General features: G+C 39.2%; 2 gene segments (V, D, J or C); both read right to left on the minus strand.

Annotated features, from left to right (window-relative positions):
* Positions 1-1,319: 1,319 nt before the first annotated feature.
* On the minus strand, positions 1,320-7,039 carry LOC118238729. The segment is given in 3 exon segments: positions 1,320-1,394; positions 6,540-6,871; positions 6,994-7,039. Coding segments are annotated over 3 exon segments (453 nt in total).
* Positions 7,040-7,664: 625 nt separating this feature from the next.
* Positions 7,665-18,037, minus strand: LOC113835353. The segment is given in 3 exon segments: positions 7,665-7,816; positions 17,578-17,871; positions 17,992-18,037. Coding segments are annotated over 3 exon segments (492 nt in total).
* Between the last annotated feature and the right edge of the window lie 2,493 nt (positions 18,038-20,530).

The raw sequence follows: 20,530 nt of genomic DNA on the forward strand, positions 1-20,530 counted from the left end.
TTCCATGAATCCCAAAGATCCACACCATGATCATGATGACTATGCTCCAGAGGAAGTCAATCTTAATGTTCTCCCATATAGGCTTGGACATGGCTATACCCATAGGCCCTGTATCCTCAGTCCTCATCTTCCAAAACTAACATTATAGGATTCCTAGCATGGTCATAGATTAAGACATAACAATCCCAGAAAAATCCATCAACCATCTATGGGAATCACTCTCCTCTTTAGCTAAAGTAGTCCCACCAAAACGGCAGAGGACTATGTGTCCTGTTCCTTCACCGGGGGTTGGGGGTCTATGTCTGGGTGTAGAATAAAAATGCTATCTTAAGCTAACCATTCAGGAGTTACAGGAGACTCAATGAACCTAATCAGAAAAAGATGACATGATAGAAAACTAGAAAACCAACAAATTGAAGAATAGTAAGAATCTCTATTCAATTGGTCACCCTTGATAACTACTCGCCTGTCATTCTGTTAGCCTTAACTAGGCCTTTGGTGCTCTTAATGTTGGCTTTAACTTGTGGACCCTGCATTATTAATGCCATAGTCAGGTTTGTAAAGTTGCAGAATTCCACAATCCAATTGGTGGTTTTAAGAAAACAACACAAACTGGTATATCTGGAGGATACTTCACCAAGATTTGAAATATTCCACTACTCAACTGGGGAATGAGAGGGCCAGAGAGCCAGACCAATTCCATGATAAAGTCCTAGTGGCACTGCCACAGACCAAGCCTCAGTTTCAGTTTAATGGAACTGAAGAAATAGCACTTTAAAGGCCACAACTCAGTAGCAACCCATCAGAAGGCAACCTACAGACTTCTGCTAGCTAAAGAGGGCATTCCCTGCCCTGCTGATAGAAACTTCTTAACAACTACAGCCATCTTCCAATCCTAGAGTAACCCATAAACTTTTTCTTTAAACCCCCCAATCAGCTCCCAGACTAACCTCCCCTACTTGGAATTACAAAGAGCCTTCAACCTTCTCTCTGGGTCACCATTTTGAAACTTTGTCAGGTGATTTGAAGCCTGCAAACTGATATTTGTTTTAGTCTCCAGGATTAAAATACTCTTCTTCATGGCATGAATGTCTGATGGTCTTTTATGGGGCTTGCAATGGACCCTAACAATTAAAATTCATCTAGTTTTGTTTATTAAGTTGTTTCCAGGAGATATTTCAGGCTTCCCAGTATTGTGACTTACAATCTTCATACCCAACCCTCTGCTAGAGTTCCTGAGCCATAGATTTAGGATCTCTGATACAGATGAAAATCTAAAAGCAATTGCATTAAAATCAGGAGTTAGACAGGGCTGCTCTTTAGTCCCCTGCCTTTTCACTATAGTGCTCAAAGCGCTCATGGATGCAGTAAGGCAAGAGTACGTAATGAAAGAGCTAAAATTGGAAAAGAAGACAATATTACCAAGGATATAGGAGATATGATATACACAAGAGATATCAAAATGCCACCAGAAAATTTCTATAATCAAGAATTTAACCAAACTGGCAAGATACAAAATCAGCTATTAAAAAATAAGTAGGCTGTCTTTACAATAATAAAAATAACACAGTGAAAAGGAAATTATGGGCACATTTACAACAGCATCAAAAAATCAAATATCTTGAGGAAAAAACTAGCAAAGAAGGTAAAAGATCTGCACAAAGGTAACTTCAAATTAGTGAAGAAAGGAATTGAGAAGACACTAAAAGTGGAAAGACGGGATTGTTAATTGATTGGTAAAATTAATATTGTGAAAATGACCATACTACCAAAAGTAATTTACATATTCGATGTAACCCAACCCAAAATCTCCATAGGTGTTAGGGTTTCTATTGCTGTGAAGAAACATCATGACCATGGCAACTTAATAAGGGAAAACACTTAACTCATGTGGCAGCTTATATTTCAGCGATTCATTCAATTATCAGAATAGAGAGGAGAATGGTGGAATGCAGCAGACATGGTGCTGGCTGCATCTTGATCAGAAGGCAACAGGAAGGAACTGAAGCACTTGACATGGCCTGGGCAGTTATGAAACCTCAAAGCCCATCCAAACAGTCTCATACTTCCTAATAGTGTCACATCCATTGTGTTATGGAGGCAAAATTACCACACTTTTATTCATAACAAAAAGGTTTTATAAAACCCTAAAATTCTTATAGGACAAGTAAATAACACAGGTATCTAGCACAACCAATAGCAAAATGAAACATGCTAGAAGTTATGCTCTTCAAGATTTCAAAATAGATTATTGAACTATGGTAATGCAAGCACCATGTTAGAAGAAGAAAAACAGATATATAAAGCAACAAAGCAAAATAGAAGACCCAAATATGTATTGTCATAATTACAGCTATTTGTAGTAGGACAAAGAATTAACAAAGACAACAAAATCATAGAAGAAAACATTCCCAACCTAAAGAAAGACATGCCAGCCAGAGGTTGGTGACACACCCCTTTAATCCCGGCAGAAGCAGGTGGATCTCTGTGACTTTGAGACCACCCTGGTCTACAAGAGTTAGTTCCAGGACAGCCTCCAAAAAAACAAAAAGAAAGGAAGGAAGGAAGGAAGGAAGGAAGGAAGGAAGGAAGGAAGGAAGGAAGAAAGAAAGAAAGAAAGAAAGACATGTCAATGAAAGTACAAGATGCCTACAGAACACCAAATAGAGTGGACCACAAAAGAAAGTCCCTTTGTCACATAGTATTATAACAACAAACATACAGAATAAAGAAAGAATATTAAGAGCAGCAAATATAAAAGGTCAAGTAACATATAAAGGAAAACCTATAAGAATTACACAAGACTTCTACATGGAAACTCTGAAAGCCAGAAGGGCCTGGATAGATATTCTACCAACTCTAAGTGAACACAGATGCCAGCCCAGACTAGTATACCCAGCAAAGCTTTCAATCACTGTAAATGGAGAAAACAAGATATTCCACGATAAAACCGGTTATAAATAATATGTAACCACTAATCCAGCCCTACAGAAAGTACTGGAAGGAAAACTCCACACTAAGGAAATTAACAACACTCACAAAAACATAGGCAATAGATAATCCCACTTTACCAAAACCCAAAAGAAAAAGCAGGGTAAATCCACATACAACACCATTACAAACAACAAATCAAAAACAAGCAAGTATAAGCACTCATTGGTCCTTAATTTCCCTCATTATTAATAATCTTAACTCGCCTATAAAACGACACAGGCTAAGAGAGTGAATACAAACACAGAATCCATCCTTTGGCTGCATACAAGAAACACAACTCAACTTCAAAGACAGACATTAACTCAGAGTAAAGGGTTGGGATAAAATATTCCAATCAAAAGGACCCAAGAAACGAGCTGGAGTAGCTTTCCTAGTATCTAACAAATTAGACTTCAAACTAAAGTCAATCAAAAGAGATGAAGAAGGTTATTACATATTCATTACAGGAAAAATCCATCAGGAAGAAGTCTCAATTCTAAACATCTATGCCCCAAATGCAAAGGCACCAATGTTCATAAAAGAAACATTATTAAAACTCAAATCACAAATAAGACTGCACAGAGTTATAGTGGGAGGCTTCAACACCCCACTCTCACCAGTGGGCAGGACCACTGGCAGAAACATAACAAAGAGACAAAGGAACTAACAGAAGTTTTGACCCAATTGGGATTAACAGACATTTATAGAAAATTCCATCCAAACACAAAAGAATATACTTTTTTTTTCTGCATCAAGTGGAACCGTATCTAAAATCTACCACATACTCGGCAACATAGCAAACCTCAACAGGAAGAAAAAATTTGGAATAACCCACTGCGTCTTATCAGACCACCATTCTTTAAAGTTAAAATTCAAAAGCAACACAAATTGCAGTAAACCTACCAACATATGGAAATTGAACAACACCCAATTGCACCATTCCTGGGTCAAAGAAGAAATAAGAAAGAAATAAAAGACTTCCTAGAATTCAATTAAAATGAAGACACAACATCCCCAAACATATGGGACACTTTGAAAGCAGTACTAAGAGGAAAGTACATAAGTCTAAGTGCTCACATGAATAAACTAGATAATAGCCACACCAGAGAATTGACATCACAACTGAAAGCTCTAAAACAAATGGAAGAAAATTCACCCCAGAGGAGTAGACACCAGAAAATAATCAAACTGGGGGCAGAAATCAAGAAAGTTGAAACAAAGAAACCAATTTAAAGAATCAATGTAACGAAGAGTTGGTTCTCCGAGAAAATCAACAAGATAGACAAACCTTTATCCAAACTAGCCAAAAGGCAGAGAGAGAACATGCAAATTAACAAAATCAGAAATGGAAAGGTGGACGTAACAACAGACACTGGAGAAATCCAGAGAATCTTCAGGTCATACTTTGAAAACCTGTATTCTACAAAATTAGAGTCATCCACAAAATTGGAGTCGAGGAGCATATTTCGTTAAGTTCCCTGTCTTTCACCTTGGTTCCTTCTCTCTGCAGTTGGCTCAATCCAGAGTCATAGATAAGAACTTGAGGCACTCAATTTTTAGTTTTAAAGTCTTTCCTCCACACTGTTCTCTTCCTTTTCGTGCTCCAATCTACTCCTTACTTCTCTACAGCTCTACTATCACTTTTACTGAAATTACATACCTTCCACAGTTGCCCATCTCAGAAGACAGGTCCATTCCAAACAGCCTGCTTTATTTTCCCAGAGCCTCCATAGTGCCAGAGTATCATTTCTCTTCCAGTCCCTCATACCAAAAATAACTTGTTAGCAATCTGCTGTGGGAAGATACATTTTCAATATGTTTACAAAATTTGCTTTCCAGAGTTGTCCGTATTTTTTTTTACCAAAGTAGGGTTTGTCTATCCATGCCTGGGAACATTCACTGAAATTCCTGAGCAGATACTAGAGCCATCTCAGCTGTGTCCATTTGCTCTATTAGCAAAAGCAGTTCTTTCCAAGTCTTCCTGACCCATATCCCCAATCATGCTAAACTGATCTGATTCCTTATTCTTCAATATCACCATTGCAGCAGAAGACAGTACATGTCTTACTTAACTAATGCCACTCTTTACATTATCGCCTCAATTTCCTCTTAGTGATTTGCTTGCTCTTCCCATGAGCAGCTCATTTTCCATATCAGAACAAACAGGAAGATACAAGAAAGGAGAAAATAAAGAATATAATGTGTTAATAATCCAGAATGTAGAAAATAACATGAATGTGAACAATTGGGAAGAAGAAATTGTGAGTGAGTAATGAATCTATTCTAGGCAGATATTGTTTACATTCAGTTAGCAAAATAATTCAGAAAATAAGAAAAAGTTTACTCAATTTTTGACATATCTGTTTTCTTTCTCACTGCCATCCAGTATATGCTCAAATCTGACGCACATTGAATTTAATGAATACTTTTCTGATATGAACTAAAGCCACACACACACACACACAGAGAGAGAGACAGAGAGAGAGAGAGAGAGAGAGAGAGAGAGAGAGACAGAGACAGAGACAGAGACAGAGAGACAGAGACAGAGACAGAGACAGAGACAGAGACAGAGACAGAGACAGAGAGAGATTAGGTTGTTTGAGACAGGTTTCTATGCACAGCCCTGGCTTCCTGAAACTCACTCAGCAGTCCAGGTTGGCCTCACCCTCACAGAGATAACCCTCCCTCTGCATCTAACTCCTTCTGTCCCCCAAGACCTGGGATTAAACGCTTGAGCTGCTCCCACCTGGAGATATAATTATTAACAATACAGTATTTGTTAATTAATTATTAACAATACAGTATTTGTTAAGTTGGTTTTCTTTGGCTGCTCACTGAGTATATTTTGTCACCTTCCATTATTGCAGAAAAAAAATAGTTAATGCAGTGGAAGAACTCTACGGCTGCATATCGACCATGTGCAGGTTTTAACATTTATGTGTACACTAGGCTTCCTGTAACATTACATTATAGACTTTGGTATGGTATTATATAGGGTTTAGTAACCCCAGCGTTGTCCTCATCAGAATATAACCACTCTCCTCAGAAGAGAAACTTGAATTGAGTACTCCAGTTTTTTTCAGTAATTGAGGGAAGAAACTGAGGGAGATGAATCCCATACTTAAATGTTAGTGACACGAGAGTCAAAACCAGTACTCCTTAATAGATTAAAACAACTTTGTGAAGCAGTAGTTTTACCCATGTGTGGCCCTTCCAATATGACAGATACACAGAGAGTTAGTGATGTCATAAAGGAGGGAAACATGAAAATATATAAGTTTCTCATGGTCAGAGATGATGATAACATATCATACATGTAAAGAAGTCTCTGATAAGAATCTGTAGTATTGAAGTCCCAAATTCTTATTTTCAACTATATCTAGCCATGGGTTGGACATAATTAGCAAAAGGCCATCCATACATATGTGGGAGGAGAAAGTGGAATCTTGCAATGGATAAGGAGGAAAATATTGAGTAAAGCAGGACTTTTAAAAGAGACATAAAATAGCAATAGACTTTTTTAGAAATTATTTCACAGCTGGTTCTCTGCAGAGTTTTTGTCTTACTTCCCCAGGATTCTTATCACTGTGCTGATTGTTATCATCATAAGAGAGACAGAAATATTCAGCCTCATCTTCAATCTGCAGATCAGTGATGGTCAGCGAGGCTGAGTTGGACGAGCTGTCAATGGAGCCAGAGAACCTATCAGGAACCCCAGATGGTCTTTGATTATCATGATAGATCACAGTTTGGGGCGAGCTTCCAAAGTGCTGCTGGTGCCAGCTCACATAGTAGCTCCCAATGTTGCCACTGCTGCGCTTGCAGGAGATGGTGACTGTTCTCCCTAGAGACTCTGACACAGACTTTGGCTGAGTTAGCACAAACTGGGCACACGAACCTTTAAGAAAATACAATAAAAATCAGTGAAGATAACCTAATCTCATTCACCGGGTAGAATATTGTCTAAATATCCCAAGCAACAGTTACTTCTTTACAGTAACTTTCCTCAAATCCACTTACCTATTAAGTGATGGAGGAAGATGAGGAACAGTGGAACCCAAGTCATGGTGACGGCACCCAGATTCTGCTTACTGAGTCCAGTCAACTGATTGTAGCTGGGCACCCCTTCTTATCTGTTGGCAGATTTCTAAGTAAGGCTGGCTCCATGCAAATACTCCTCTTCCTGGGGAGGTACAGGCTCCTCCTTTTACTTCACACTAAGTTTGACTGAGAAGTGGAAAGGCTATATATAAGGAGGAGGTAGATTCCACCAAGTGGCAGGACAGAAAAATTGGGAAACAAAGGGAAAACATCAGAAACGGGGGAAAATAGGAAGGTAATTAGCCATGCACTCCCCAGTACAACCGTTTCCCTCCATTTGAGGTGTGAGTGCTGGGTCAAGTCCTGTCAGTAGTGATACCATTTGGAAAGTCACGTGGCCCTGTCTGGACTCTGAGTGGTATATGAATTGTCCATTAATTAAATTTTGTATATGTCAATTGAGGCAGTGGAAAAGTCACTTTATATTTATATAGAGGTTCACTGACTGGTTTGAGAGGCACTTTTTTTTATTGTAGAAGCCAGTGGATATAATGGTGGTCATTTCCACAAAAGAATTTATTAGTAGATTGAAGGTAAGAATTTGTTTTAGCAGTTAAAAATGCCTGCTTTTCCTACAGAGAAAGTGTTTTTCATTCCGTCATCCATTCCAGACAGAGCATAACCTTCATTATTTTCTGCTCTAGGTGATCAGATGACCACTTGGGTTCCTCATATACCCAGACATTAGCACCTATGCCCACACTGTCAATACAGAGATTATCTACCATCTGCTGTCCACATACTATGTGTAGAGAAACAGTGAAAATGCAGCTGCTGAAATCTCAACCCGATACTCTAATGGATTCCCATATCTAATAGTTGAAAATTTGTAGTGTTCAAAGAATGTAGTAAAACAGAAGAATATACAAAATTGTATATGCTGACACTTAGTTATTGAACTTGAAAATGTTTAGTTTCTGTGTCATTATTATATGCTAAGTAGGTACAGACCATGAAATCATGAGATTCTTTTGTTGGTAAAAGTACTTCCTGGGCAATGACTTCTTTGAGATAAAAGAGGAAGTATGAAACAGTTATGAGTTTACTACTCATGTGGCCAATGGGACAAAGGATCAGGAAGAAGGCTGCAGAGTAGTAGTAGCTCTTGAGTAATACTCCTCAATTATATCACTACAAGTGCAAGTATGTGGAAGTAAGTAGTGATTTCTGAATTACTTCGTCTTGCCAACATCACAGTCCTTTCAGGATCGTCTCATCACTGCCCCCTAATGGGCATGAGCATGTGCTGCAGAGGAACTCAGGGATCAAACTATTAGAGGCAAGGAACTGAAGCAGGGTTAAAGGAACATAGGTAGGCAAGGAAAGTTAAAGCAGGCTTCCTGAGCTTTCACTTCCTCATCCTCGAAATTTCTGCAAAAAGAAAGATCTACAAGGCACAGGTGTGGGTATCAACCCAGAAACAACTTGTAAAGTACCCAAGCCAGATTCTATTTAGCAGACCTTCAGTCTTCACTAATCCTGAATGGACAAAGCTGTCACTGTTCCCTTCTCCACAACTTGGTCTGTTTTTGCACTCATTCAACTCTTTTCCCATGTCAGAAGATGACCTTGGCAATTCCCTAAAAATCTACAATCATCCCAGTTACATGCCATGGTTTCTCTCATCTAGGATTGGAGATAAATTCTTCTCAAGGTCCTAAACATGACTAAAAATCTTAGAGAAGGAGTTATAAACAACCATGACCCAGTGGCACTACATGGCCTCTTCATCAGTAAATCAAATTCATCCACAACTGCATTATGGGAAATTCAGTCATCTCCCACCTCTACTAAAAGTATGGAGAGTAGGTGCTTGGGCTCTGAAGTAGCATGGTGAAAGGTGTTTTCAACTTTGGGAAGCAGGGCAAGGGATTCTGCTGCCACACTCCAGCCAACAGATATAGTAAACAGGATTCAATGGGAATGATAAGCTATGGTGAGAGAGGGAGAGGGAAACTCCCCACTCAATGCACCTGGAAGAGATCCATAGTGAAGCTAACTTCTCCTCTGAGAGCTTCTTCACCCCACACAAGTCTCTTGGATACTTGAGCTGAGTATAGCTAAATAGAGACACCTGCCTGGCAGCAGAAAAGAGAATGCCAATAGCTTGGCTTCAGAATGGTGGGTGGTGCTCAGCATTAGAAGGAAACATACTAGGGTCTGTGTCCCATCCCTATCACTAAACAGTCAGTGTAAGAAATAAAATGATGCTGTGCTTCAGCATCATAGATTTCCAGGTTGCAGTAACAGCTGGAGGTAAAGATTGATCAGAACTTGGATAGGATCATGGGGATGAGAGCTGTACTGTGTAGTAATGCCTGCTCTTTCTGCACAGCATCTCCAAGTCTAATTTCTCTCTTTTCCCCTTGGTGTCTGCTTCCCTTTCTACATCATTAAGCACTGAATATTCCTGGTTTTTGTCTTTTAATATGTCTGGGGAAACACTGACTCCTGAGAATGTTCTAAACTTTGAGTTTTATGCAGGCAAGATAAGATTAGGAATTCAGTAACATAATAGGGTATTAAAGAGTCACCTCTCAATTCAGAAAAAATAAATAATCAGAACATAAAGCCTTGCTTCTTTGTAGTGTGTAATAGGATACAGTACTCATCTATATTGGTGAAATGTCCAAAGGATTCTCTGCAGAGGAAGAAAAAAGATCAACAGATGTCCCAATGTATCTTCTTTTATCTGCTGATGTGGTACTAGTCTGCAAGGTCTGGATCTTCCTGATTCACAGGCTTTACTAAAGGAATACAGGATATTATATTTACCCCGCTTAAGCTAAGTTAAACAGTGCTATGAACAGATTCTATCTAGCATGTGTTGAGGAAAAGATGGGCCACTTATTTGCTAAGTGGAACTTAAGAAGTTGTTGCAGATTTCTGTGTTGTCCAAGCACTCCTGAAAAGTGTTTTCCACAGAAGGAAGTGCTGCCAGGGCATTGAAACAGGGGGAACATTAGACACAACAGTAACCAATCACTGCTGTAGGACCAGCAGACATAGAAGAGTCTAAACTCTTGGGCCCTGAAATCTGACTGAGCCTATAAGACAAACAAAGCATGATGTGGGGGATGGGTCCAGAAAAATAGAGATGCCCAAGCACTCTAGAGCCCAGAAGATCATGAGTGAATCCCAAATACTGAACACTGTTCTATTAATGTTTATATTTGTGTCCCGGTTCTTCCCCTTGGATTAGAAAGTGCTTGATTCTCACCCCCCTCTCTGGAGTTTCTAAGTCACAATTACTGAAGAGGAAAGTGGATGATTCCCAGAATCAGGCATATTAATGATGGCTTCTGTGCTTCCCATAGTATATCATTAGCAATTTCTACAATAAGCTAATAAGCTGGAGCCTACCTGCCTCATTTCTCAATCTGGATCTGTCTCCATCTCTATGAACTTGACTGAGTTACTGATCACAGGAAATGTCCCAACCTTAGTTTGGGATCATGTGTGGCTTGAACACAACAGAATCTACATGGCATATGCTCAGTAAGTTCAGCAAATAAGACTTATAGTATCTCTCCCAGCTTCAGTGCTTTATGGTAAATCAAGAGTTTTGTGCAATGGTGGCATCATAAATGTCTTTGAAAATAAAGGGAGCTGTGGGCAATCTGTGCTGGAGTCTCTACGTCAGAGCAAGATAGCAATATGATCATATATGGAAGACTAATGGAGGAGACACAAGATGGCAAGGGTCTGAGCCATGCCTGAAGCATGGAAACCCCAGGAATTACACTAGTCTTTTCCATGACAGACTACACTGAAGTAGCTGCTCCTTGTTCAAAAACTAAATATACCCATCCATGAGTATAAGGGAGTGAGGGTAGGGAATTTGCAAACCTGCCCTAGGAGTTCAAAATACCCTTTCAACCTCTAGCTCGTTGAAGGGGGGAAAAACTGACACCAAGAATCCTCCACTCAGCTGACTTCCCATAAACTTGACTTACAAAATTTCACAGAGCTATATGTTTAGTTGAGCCTACAGATACCAAAATGTATTACATAACACCAAACAGTTGTTCAGGAAAAGTCTAGCTGGGGACACAGAGCAGATATGGATAAAATAGATAGTTCTAATGTCTTGACCTTCTTTGTCCATGGGTGTTTACTACCACTCCCCCAGTACCCTTATAAGGTGTCAAGTTTCTAAATAGAAAGTTTGCCAATCCCTGTTTTCTAATGTACAACACTCTAGATTAGAATATTCTTGTCACATTGTACTGGTTATAAAGAGGGAAAGTGTGTTGGCTTTATCCAGTCTTCACTGGTCTCAATGTCAGGTCACTTTTTCAGTGTAAACCACTAGTTTCAGCTTTTTTGGGATCTGCAGTTTACACTCATTCACATCCAAATGCACTGCCATGGTAGATCACTCTATTCATAATATAAAGACTGACTTATGTTTTGTGCAAGAACTTACAAAGCCTCACAGTTTATCAGTATGAACACAGGTAATATTATTTTATACATTAGCATTCAAAACTATTTTATTTAAGTACTATTTTCTTCTTTTTTTATTTGAGTTACAAACATGATTGAATTACATGACAATCCCAGTTCCCTTCTCCCTCCTCTCCTCCCCTACCATCCTCCCAACTTAAACCCTGCCTATCGCATATCCTTTCTTCTAATCTATACCTGACTCAAACATTCTGCTCACTCATGACTTCTGCATCCTTCCTCTTCTTCCCTTCTCATTCTCCTAGCTCCCTCCACCCTCTTCCCATGCTCTCAATTTGCTCAGGGGATCTTGTCCCTTTCCCCTCTCCAGGGGACAAAGTTAGTCACTTTTAGGGTCCTCCTTGTTTACTAGTTTCTCTGTCAGTGTGAATTGTAGTCTGGTAATCCCTTGCTCTGTCTAAAATCCACATATGAGTGACTACATATCATGTTTGTCTTTTTGTGATTGGGTTACCTCGCTCAGAATGTTTTTTTTGATTCTATCCTTTTTCCTGACAGTTAAAAAACTCCATTGTCTTTTTGTTGCTGCGTAGTATTACATGGTGTAAATGTACCACATTTTCTCTATCCATTCTTTGGTTGAGGGGCATCTAGGCAGCTTCCAGTTTCTGGCTATTAAAATAGTGCTGCTATGAACATCGTTGAACAGATGTCTTTGTTGTATGAATGTGCTTCTTTTGAGTATATGCCTAGGAGTGGAATTGCTGGATCTTGTGGTACACTCATTCCCATTTTCTTGAGGAGTCGCCATACAGATTTCCAAAGTGGCTGTACAAATTGGTACACCCACCAGCAGTGGAGACGTGTTCCCCGCTCTACACATCCTCTCCAGCATAAACTGTCATTGGTGTTTTTGATTTTAGCCTTTCTGACAGGAGTAAGATGGTATCTCAGAGTTGTTTTGATTTGCATTTCCCTAATGGCTAAGGATTTTGAACACTTTTTTATGTGTCTTTCAACCATTTTAGATTCCTCTATTGAGAATTGTCTATTTAGTTCTGTACCCCACTTTTTAATTCAATTGTTTGGTGTTTTGGAGACAAGCTTCTTGAGTTCTTTGTAAATTTTGGAGATCAGCCCTCTGTCAGATGTGGGGTTGGTGAATATATTTTCCCAATCCGTGGGCTGTTGTTTTTGTTTTGTTGACTGTGTCCTTTGACTTACAGAAGCTTCTCAGTTTCAGGAGGTCCCATTTATTAATTGTCAATCTCAGTGTCTGTGCTACTGGTGTTATGTTCAGGAAGCAGTCTCCTGTACCAATTCATTCAAGGGTATTTCCTACTTTCTCTTCTAAGAAGTTCAGTGTGGCTGGGTTCATGTTGAGGTCTTTGATGCATTTGGACTTAAGTTTTGTGCAGGGCGAAAGACTTGGGTCTATCTGTAGTCTTCTTCATGTTGGCCTCCCATTATGCCAGCACCATTTGTTGAAGATGTTCTCTTTGTTACACTGTATCTATTTGGATTGTTTGTCAAAAATAAGGTGTTTATGGGTGGGTTTGTTAATATCAGGGTTTTCAACTCTATTCCATTGGTCTCCCTGTCTATTTTTGTGCCAATACCAAGCTGTTTTCAGGACTATAGCTCTGCAATAGAGCTTGAAGTCAGCAATGGTGATGCCTCCAGAAGTTCCTCTATTGTACAGGGTTGTTTTGACTATCCTGGGTCTTTTGTTTCTCCATATAAAGTTGAGGATTGTTCTTTCAAGGTCAGTAAAGAATTGTGTTGGGATTTTCATAGGGATTGCATTGAATCTGTACATTGCTTTTGGCAAGATTGCCATTTTTACTATGTTGACCCTGCCTGTCCAAGAGCATGGGAGATCTTTCCATTTTCTGGTATCTTCTTTAATAACAAAATTCTTACGGTACAGGTCTTTCACCTTTTTGGTTAGTGTTACCCCAAGGTATTTTATGTAGTTTGTGGCAATTGCAAAGGGTGATGTTTCTTTGATTTCTTTCTCCACCAAATATGGCATCCGTATATAGTAGGGCTACAGATTTTTTTGAGTTAATCTTGTAGCCTGCCACTTGGCTGTAGGAGGTCCCTGGTAGAGTTTTTCGGGTCACTTATGTAGACTATCATATCATCTGCAAATAGTGAGAGTTTAACTTCTTCCTTTCCAATTTGTATTCCCTTGATCTCCTTTTGTTGTCTTATTGCTCTAGCTAGAAATTCAAGAACAATTTTGAAGAGGTAAGGAGAGAGTGGAGAGCCTTGTCATGTTCCTGATTTTAGAGGGATTGCATTGAGCCTCTCTCCATTTAATTTGATGTTGGCTGTTGGCTTGCTGTATATTGCATTTATTATGTTTATGTATGTTCCTGTTATCCCTGATTTCTCCAAGACCTTTATCATGATGAAGTGTTGGATTTTGTCAAAGGCGTTTTCGGCATCTAGTGAGATGATCATGTGATTTTCTTTTCCTCAGTCTGTTTATATCGTGGATTACATTGATAGATTTTCATATGTTGAACCATCCTTGCATCCCTGGGATGAAGCCTACTTGATCATGATGGATCATTTTCTGATGTATTCTTGGATTCGATTTGCCAGTATTTTATTGAGAATTTTTGCATCAAAGTTCATGAGGGATATTGGTCTGTAGTTCTCTTTCTTAGTTGTGTCTTTGTGTGGCTTAGGTATCAAGGTTATTGCAGCCTCATAAAAAGAGTTTGGTAATCACCATTGTGTTTCTATTGTGTGGAATACTTTGAGGAGAATTGGTATTAGCTGTACTTTGAATTTCTGGTAGAATTCTGCACTGAAGCCATCTGGCCCTGGGCATTTTTTGGTTGGGAGACTTCTGATGACTGCTTCAATTTCATTAGGAGTTATAGGTCTATTTAAGTTGCTTATCTGTGCTTGATTTAATTTTGGTAAGTGAAATCTGTCCAGAAAATTGTCCATTTCGTTTAGATTTTCCAATTTTGAAAAATAGAGGTTTTCGAAGTATGTCTTGATGATTCTCTGGATTTCCTCTGTGTCTGTTGTTATGTCCCCCTTTTCATTCCTGATTTTATTAATTTGCATGTTCACTCTTTGTTGTTTGGTTAGTTTGGATAAAGATTTGTCTATCTTGTTGATTTTCTCGAAGAACCAAATCTTTGTTATATTGATTCTTTGTATCCTTCTCCTAGTTTCCATTTTATTGATTTCAGCCTCAATTTGATTATTTCCTGGCGTCTGACCCTCCGGGGTATAGTGGCTTCTTTTTTTCTAAAGCTTTCAGTTTTGCTGTTAATTCTCTAGTGTGATTATTCTCCTGTTTCTTCATGTGTGCATGCAGTGCTATGAAATTTCCTCTTACCACTGCTTTCAAAGTATCCCATAAGTTTGGTTATGTTTTGTCTGCATTCTCATTGAATTCTAGGAAGTCTTTAATTTCTTCTTGGATCCATGAATTGTGCAATGGGTTGTTACTTATGTTCCATGTGTTTGTAGGATTTCTGGAGTTCGTGTTGTTGTTGAATTCTAATTTTAAAGCATGGTGGTCTGATAAGACATGGGGGGTTATTTAAGGTTTTTTGTACCTGTTAAGGTTTGCTATGTTGCCAAGTATGTGGTCGATTTTAGAGAAGGTTCCATGTGGTGCTGAGAAGAAGGTAAATTGTTTTGTATTTTGGTGGAATGTTCTACAGATATCTGTTAAGTCCAATTGTGCCATAACTTCTATTAGTTCTTTTGTTTCTTTGTTAAGTCTCTGTCTAATGTTCCTGTCCAGTGGTGAGAGTGGGGTATTGAAGTCTCCCACTGTAAGTGTGTGTGGTTTATGTGTGATTTGAGTTTTAAAATGTTTCTTTTACAAACGTGGATGCCTTTGTGTTTGGGGCATAAATGTTCAGAATTGAGAATTCATCCTGATGGATTTCTCCTGTGATGAGTAGGAAGTGACCTTCTTCTCTTTTGTGTTTATCAGAGTCAGCAATGCAATTTCTCTGTAGTATTCTTTTCAAAGATTAATTCTACCACTGCCTGAAGGCACAGTGCATATTTTCTTTATTTCCCTATCTTTAACCTTGATTCCTGGACTCTGAGACTAGGATCATTCCAGAGTTCTAGACAAGTACTCCACCCACTCATTTTAGTTTTAAAGACTTTCCTCCACACTGTGCTCTTCGTTTCCTGGCTCTTATCTTCTCCTTTTCTCTACAGCTCTACTATCACTTTGACTGAAACTACATACCTTTCACAGTTGCCAACCCCAGGAGACAGATCCATTCCAAACTGCCTGGTTTATTTTCCCAGAACCTCCATAATGCAGAAGTACCATATCCCTTCCAGTGCCTTGTACCACAATCACCTTGTTATCAATCTACTTGTTGTAAGATACATTTTCAATAGTTTTACGAAATTTGCTTTCCAGAATTATACGTACAATATTTTTTTTTACCAAAACAGGGTTCTGCTGCCCATTCATTAAGCCCTGGGACATTCATTCAAATCCCTGAGCAGATACTGGAGCCATCTCAGCTGTGTCCATTTGCTCTATTAGCACAAGCAGTTCTCTCCAAGTCTGCCTGACTCATATCCATGCTGAACCTAAACTGATCTGTTTCCTTATTCTTCACAGTCACCATTGCAGCAGAAGACATTACATGTGATACCCAATTCCACACTTTATTGCCTCAATTTCTACTTAGTGATTTCCTTACTCTTTCCATTAGTAGCTCATTATCCATATCAGAAAAAAATAAAACAGACAGATACAAAAAAGGAGGAAATAAACAGTTTAATGTGTTAATAATCCAAAAAGTAGAAAATAAAATGAACTTGAACAATTGCAACGAAGAGGTATTGTGAGTGAGTAATCAATCTATTCCAGGCAGACATTGTTTTCATTCTGTTAGTAAAATAAATCAGAATAAGAAAAATGTTCTTCAATTTTTGACATATCTGGTTCCCTTGTTATTGCCATCCAGTATGTGCTCAAATCTAATGCACATTGAATTTAATGACTACTAATCATTCTGCTCTGAACTAAGACCACCACACTCATACACACACACACACACACACACACACACACACAGAGAGAGAGAGAGAGAGAGAGAGAGAGAGAGAGAGAGAGAGAGAAACACCCATATTTTTTTAGACAGGTTGGCCTCACACTCACAGATATCTGCCTCTCTCTGAATTCATCTCCTGCCTCTCAAGAGCTGGGATTACAATCTTGAGCCACCACAACACAGAGATATAATTATTATCAATTCAGTATTTCTGGTTTTCCTTGGCTGTTTACTGAGTACATTTTGTCAACTTTCCTTATTCGAGTGCAATGCTTTTCAGAGCTTTACAGATGAATGATAGGTCATGTGTTGGAAGAACTCTACATTTGCATTTACATGCACACTAGGTCTTCATTTAACATTAGATTATAGACCTTGGTTGTTTTTCTATAGGGTTGGATAACACCAGCTTTGTCCTTATTACAATATGACATTCTCATCAGAATAGTCACTTGAATTCGTTACTATTGGTTTTTTTAGTAATTGGGGACAGAAATTCAGGGAGATAAAACCTAATCCTTACATCTTAGTTTAGTGAGTGTAAAAGACAGGACTCCTTAATAGTTTAAAACAACTTTGTGAAGCAGTGGTTTCACGTATGTATGCTCCTTCACATGTTACAGATACACTTGGCAATACAGAGAATTATTGATGTCATAATGAAAGGAAACATAAAGATATGCAAGTGAATCATGGTCAGAGGTGATGATAACATATCACACATGTAAAGGAGTCTCTGACACAGAATGTCAGGATTATTGACCTCCAAAATTCCTGTTTTCAACCATATCTACTTCATGGCTTAAACCCAAATTAGTAAAGAGGCCAGCCACCCATATGCGAGAAGAGAAGATGGAATCTTGCAATAAAGCTGGAGATAATCATTGAGGAAAGTGTTCCAATAGCAGGACTTTTAAATGAAACAAAAAATAGCAATAGTCCTTTTTAAAAACAACTTCACAGCTGGTTCTCTGGAGTTTTTCTCTTACTTCCCCATGATTCATATCACTGTGACTAAAGCCACTACCAGAAGATTGACAGAAGTAGTCAGCCTCATCTTCAATCTGCAGATCAGTGATGGTCAGTGAGGCTGAGTTGGAGGAGCTGTCAATGGAACCAGAGAACCTATCAGAAATCCCAGATGGTCTTTTGTTGTCAGCATAGATCACAGTTTTCGGTGAACTTCCAAAGTGCTGCTGGTACCAGTGAACATATTTATCTTCAATGTTGCCACTGCTGCGCTTGCAGGAGATGGTGACTGTTCTCCCTAGAGACTCTGACACAGACTTTGGCTGAGTTAGCTCATATTGGGCACATGATCCTTTAAAAGAAGATAATAAAAGCAGTAAGGACAACAAATCTTATTCACCAGGAAAAATATTGCCCAAACATCTCAAGCAACACTTACTTATTTAGAGTAAGTGCCCTTAAATACACTTACCTGTTAAGTGATGAAAGAAGATGAGGAAGAATGGAGCCCAAGTCATGGTGAAGGGGTTCAGAATCTGCTTGATTAGTCCAATCCACTGAATGTAGATGAGGACCCCTTCTTATCTGTCCCTGGGATTCTAAGTTCAGGCTGGCTACATGCAAATACCCCTCTTCCTGTGGAGATACAGGCCCCTCCTTTCTTTCAGACTGGGTTGACATAGAATAAGACTGCATGTGGGGAAGTCCTAGGCTCCACCAAGTGGCAGGCCATAAAAACAGGAAATTGAAGGGAAAACATCAGAAACTAGGGAGAAATAGGAGGCACTTAGTCCTATCACTCTCCAAGGCAACCATGTCCTTCCATCTGCTGAGTGATTATTAGATCACCCTCCTGCCAACAGTGGGAACTCACATAGCCCTAACCACACTCTTAGTGAAATGAATTGTTTTCAATAATATAATTTTGTATATGGCAGTTGACGCTGTGGACATCCCATTTTGCTATTTCGTAGAGAATCAATGCATTGTTTAAGAGGCACACCCTCTTATTTTCTATCTTTGTTTTTTACTCTAGAAGACAAGTGTTTGTAATTGTGGTCATTTCCACATAAGAATTTGTTGTTACATTAGAGGTAAGAGTGCATTTCAATAGCTGAAAGTGCTTGATGTTCCTGATAAGGAATTGGCTTTTATTCCCAGCACGCATTCCAGAAAGCACAGAAGTTTGGTAATTCCTGCTGTAGGGGATCAGATGCCCTTTTCTGGGCTCTGTAGATTCCCATACACACGTGTAACGAAACAAGCACAAGTGCACACTACCGATACAGAGATTCACTGCCATCTGCTGTCTGCATATCTAAAGAAACACTGAAAATGTAGCTCCTGAAATCACCCACTTGAACTCTAAGGGAATCCCTTACCTAACAGTAAAAATATGTAGTGTTTGAAGAACCTAGAAATAGAGAAGAAGATATAAAATTGTGTATTCTGACTCTAAGTTGTTGAACGTGAAAATGTTTAGTTTCTGAGTCTTGATTATATACTAAATATGTACAGTCCATAAAATCATTTGATTCTTTTGTTGGTAGAAATATTTTCCTAAACAATGACTTTTGGGATAAAAGAGGAAGAATAAAACAGAGTTAAGAGTTCACTACTCATGTGGCCCATGGAACCAAGGAGCAGGAAGTAGATCACAGGGTAGCTCTTAGGTAATCCTCCTCAAACCCATCAGCACCTGGGAAATATGTGGAAGGAAGAAGTAGTGATTACTGAATGACTTCTTGCCAAGAGCACTGTCCTCTCAAGATCAGCTCATCACTGCCCCCTAATGGACATGAGCATGTGCTGCAGTAGTACTCAGGGATAAAACTACTTCTTCCAGGGGAGGAATTGAAGTAGGGTTAAAGGAACATGGGTAGGCAAGGAAAGTCAAACCAGGCTTCCTGAGTCTGTTACTTCCTCATCTTCGAAATTTCTGCAAGAGGAAACATCCAGAAAGCACAAGGGTGGGTGTCAACTCAGAACCAATGAGGGAAATAGGATCCTAAAGGGACTTGTAAAGTACCCAAGCCAAAATCTATTTAATAGACCTTCACTCTTCTCCAATCCTGAATGTATAAAGCTCTCACTGTCCCCTTCTCCACAACATGGTCTGTTTTTTTGCAGTTATTTTGTTCTTTTCCATGCATGAGGATGACATTGGCAATTCCAAGATAATATGCCATCAACCCACTTACATGATTCTATATCACTCTCCCAGGACTGGAAATGAACCATTCCTCAAGGTAGTATACATGAACACAAAGCTCAGAGAAAGATTTGGAAATAGCCATCAACCAAGTGGCACCCCAAGGACTCTTGATGACTAAATCATACTCATCCACAACTGCATGAGGTAAAACTAAGTCATTTTTCACCTCCACTAAAAGCATGGAGAGTAGGTGCTTGGCCTCTAATTGAGCATTGTGAAAGGTGGCTGAAATCATGGGAACCAGAGCAAAGGCTTGTGGTCCATTCTTCAGCCAACAGACATGCTAAACAGGACCCAGGAGGAACTCATAAGCTGTGGGGAGAGAGGTAGAGGGGAACTCCTCACTCAATGCACCTGGAAGAGATCCACAGTGAAGCTAACAGCTCCTCTAAGAGCATCAGAAGGAAACACAGTAGGGCCTGTGTTCCAGCCCTACCACAGCAAAGGATAGTGTAAGAAATAAAACGTTCCATTTCTTAAGCATCATAGTTTTTCAGGTTCCAGTAACAGCTAGAGGCAAAGCTAGAACAGCTTGTTTAGGTAGGAGCATGGAGATGAGGGCCATGCTGTGTAGTAATGCCTGCTCTTTCTATCCAGCATCTCCAAGTCTAATTACTCTCTTCTTTCATCTTTGGTGTCTGCTTCCCTTTCTATCTCATTAAGTACTGTTTTTGCCTTTTAATATGTCATGGAAAACATTGACTCCTGGGAATGTTTTGAAAAGTGGATTTTACACAGGCAAGGTAAGATTAGAATTCAGACAAAAATAAAATAAATAAATAGGAATTCAGAAAAA

This window comes from Cricetulus griseus, chromosome 4 (assembly GCF_003668045.3).
Source record: "Cricetulus griseus strain 17A/GY chromosome 4, alternate assembly CriGri-PICRH-1.0, whole genome shotgun sequence".
Classification (NCBI taxonomy): Eukaryota; Metazoa; Chordata; class Mammalia; order Rodentia; family Cricetidae; genus Cricetulus; species Cricetulus griseus.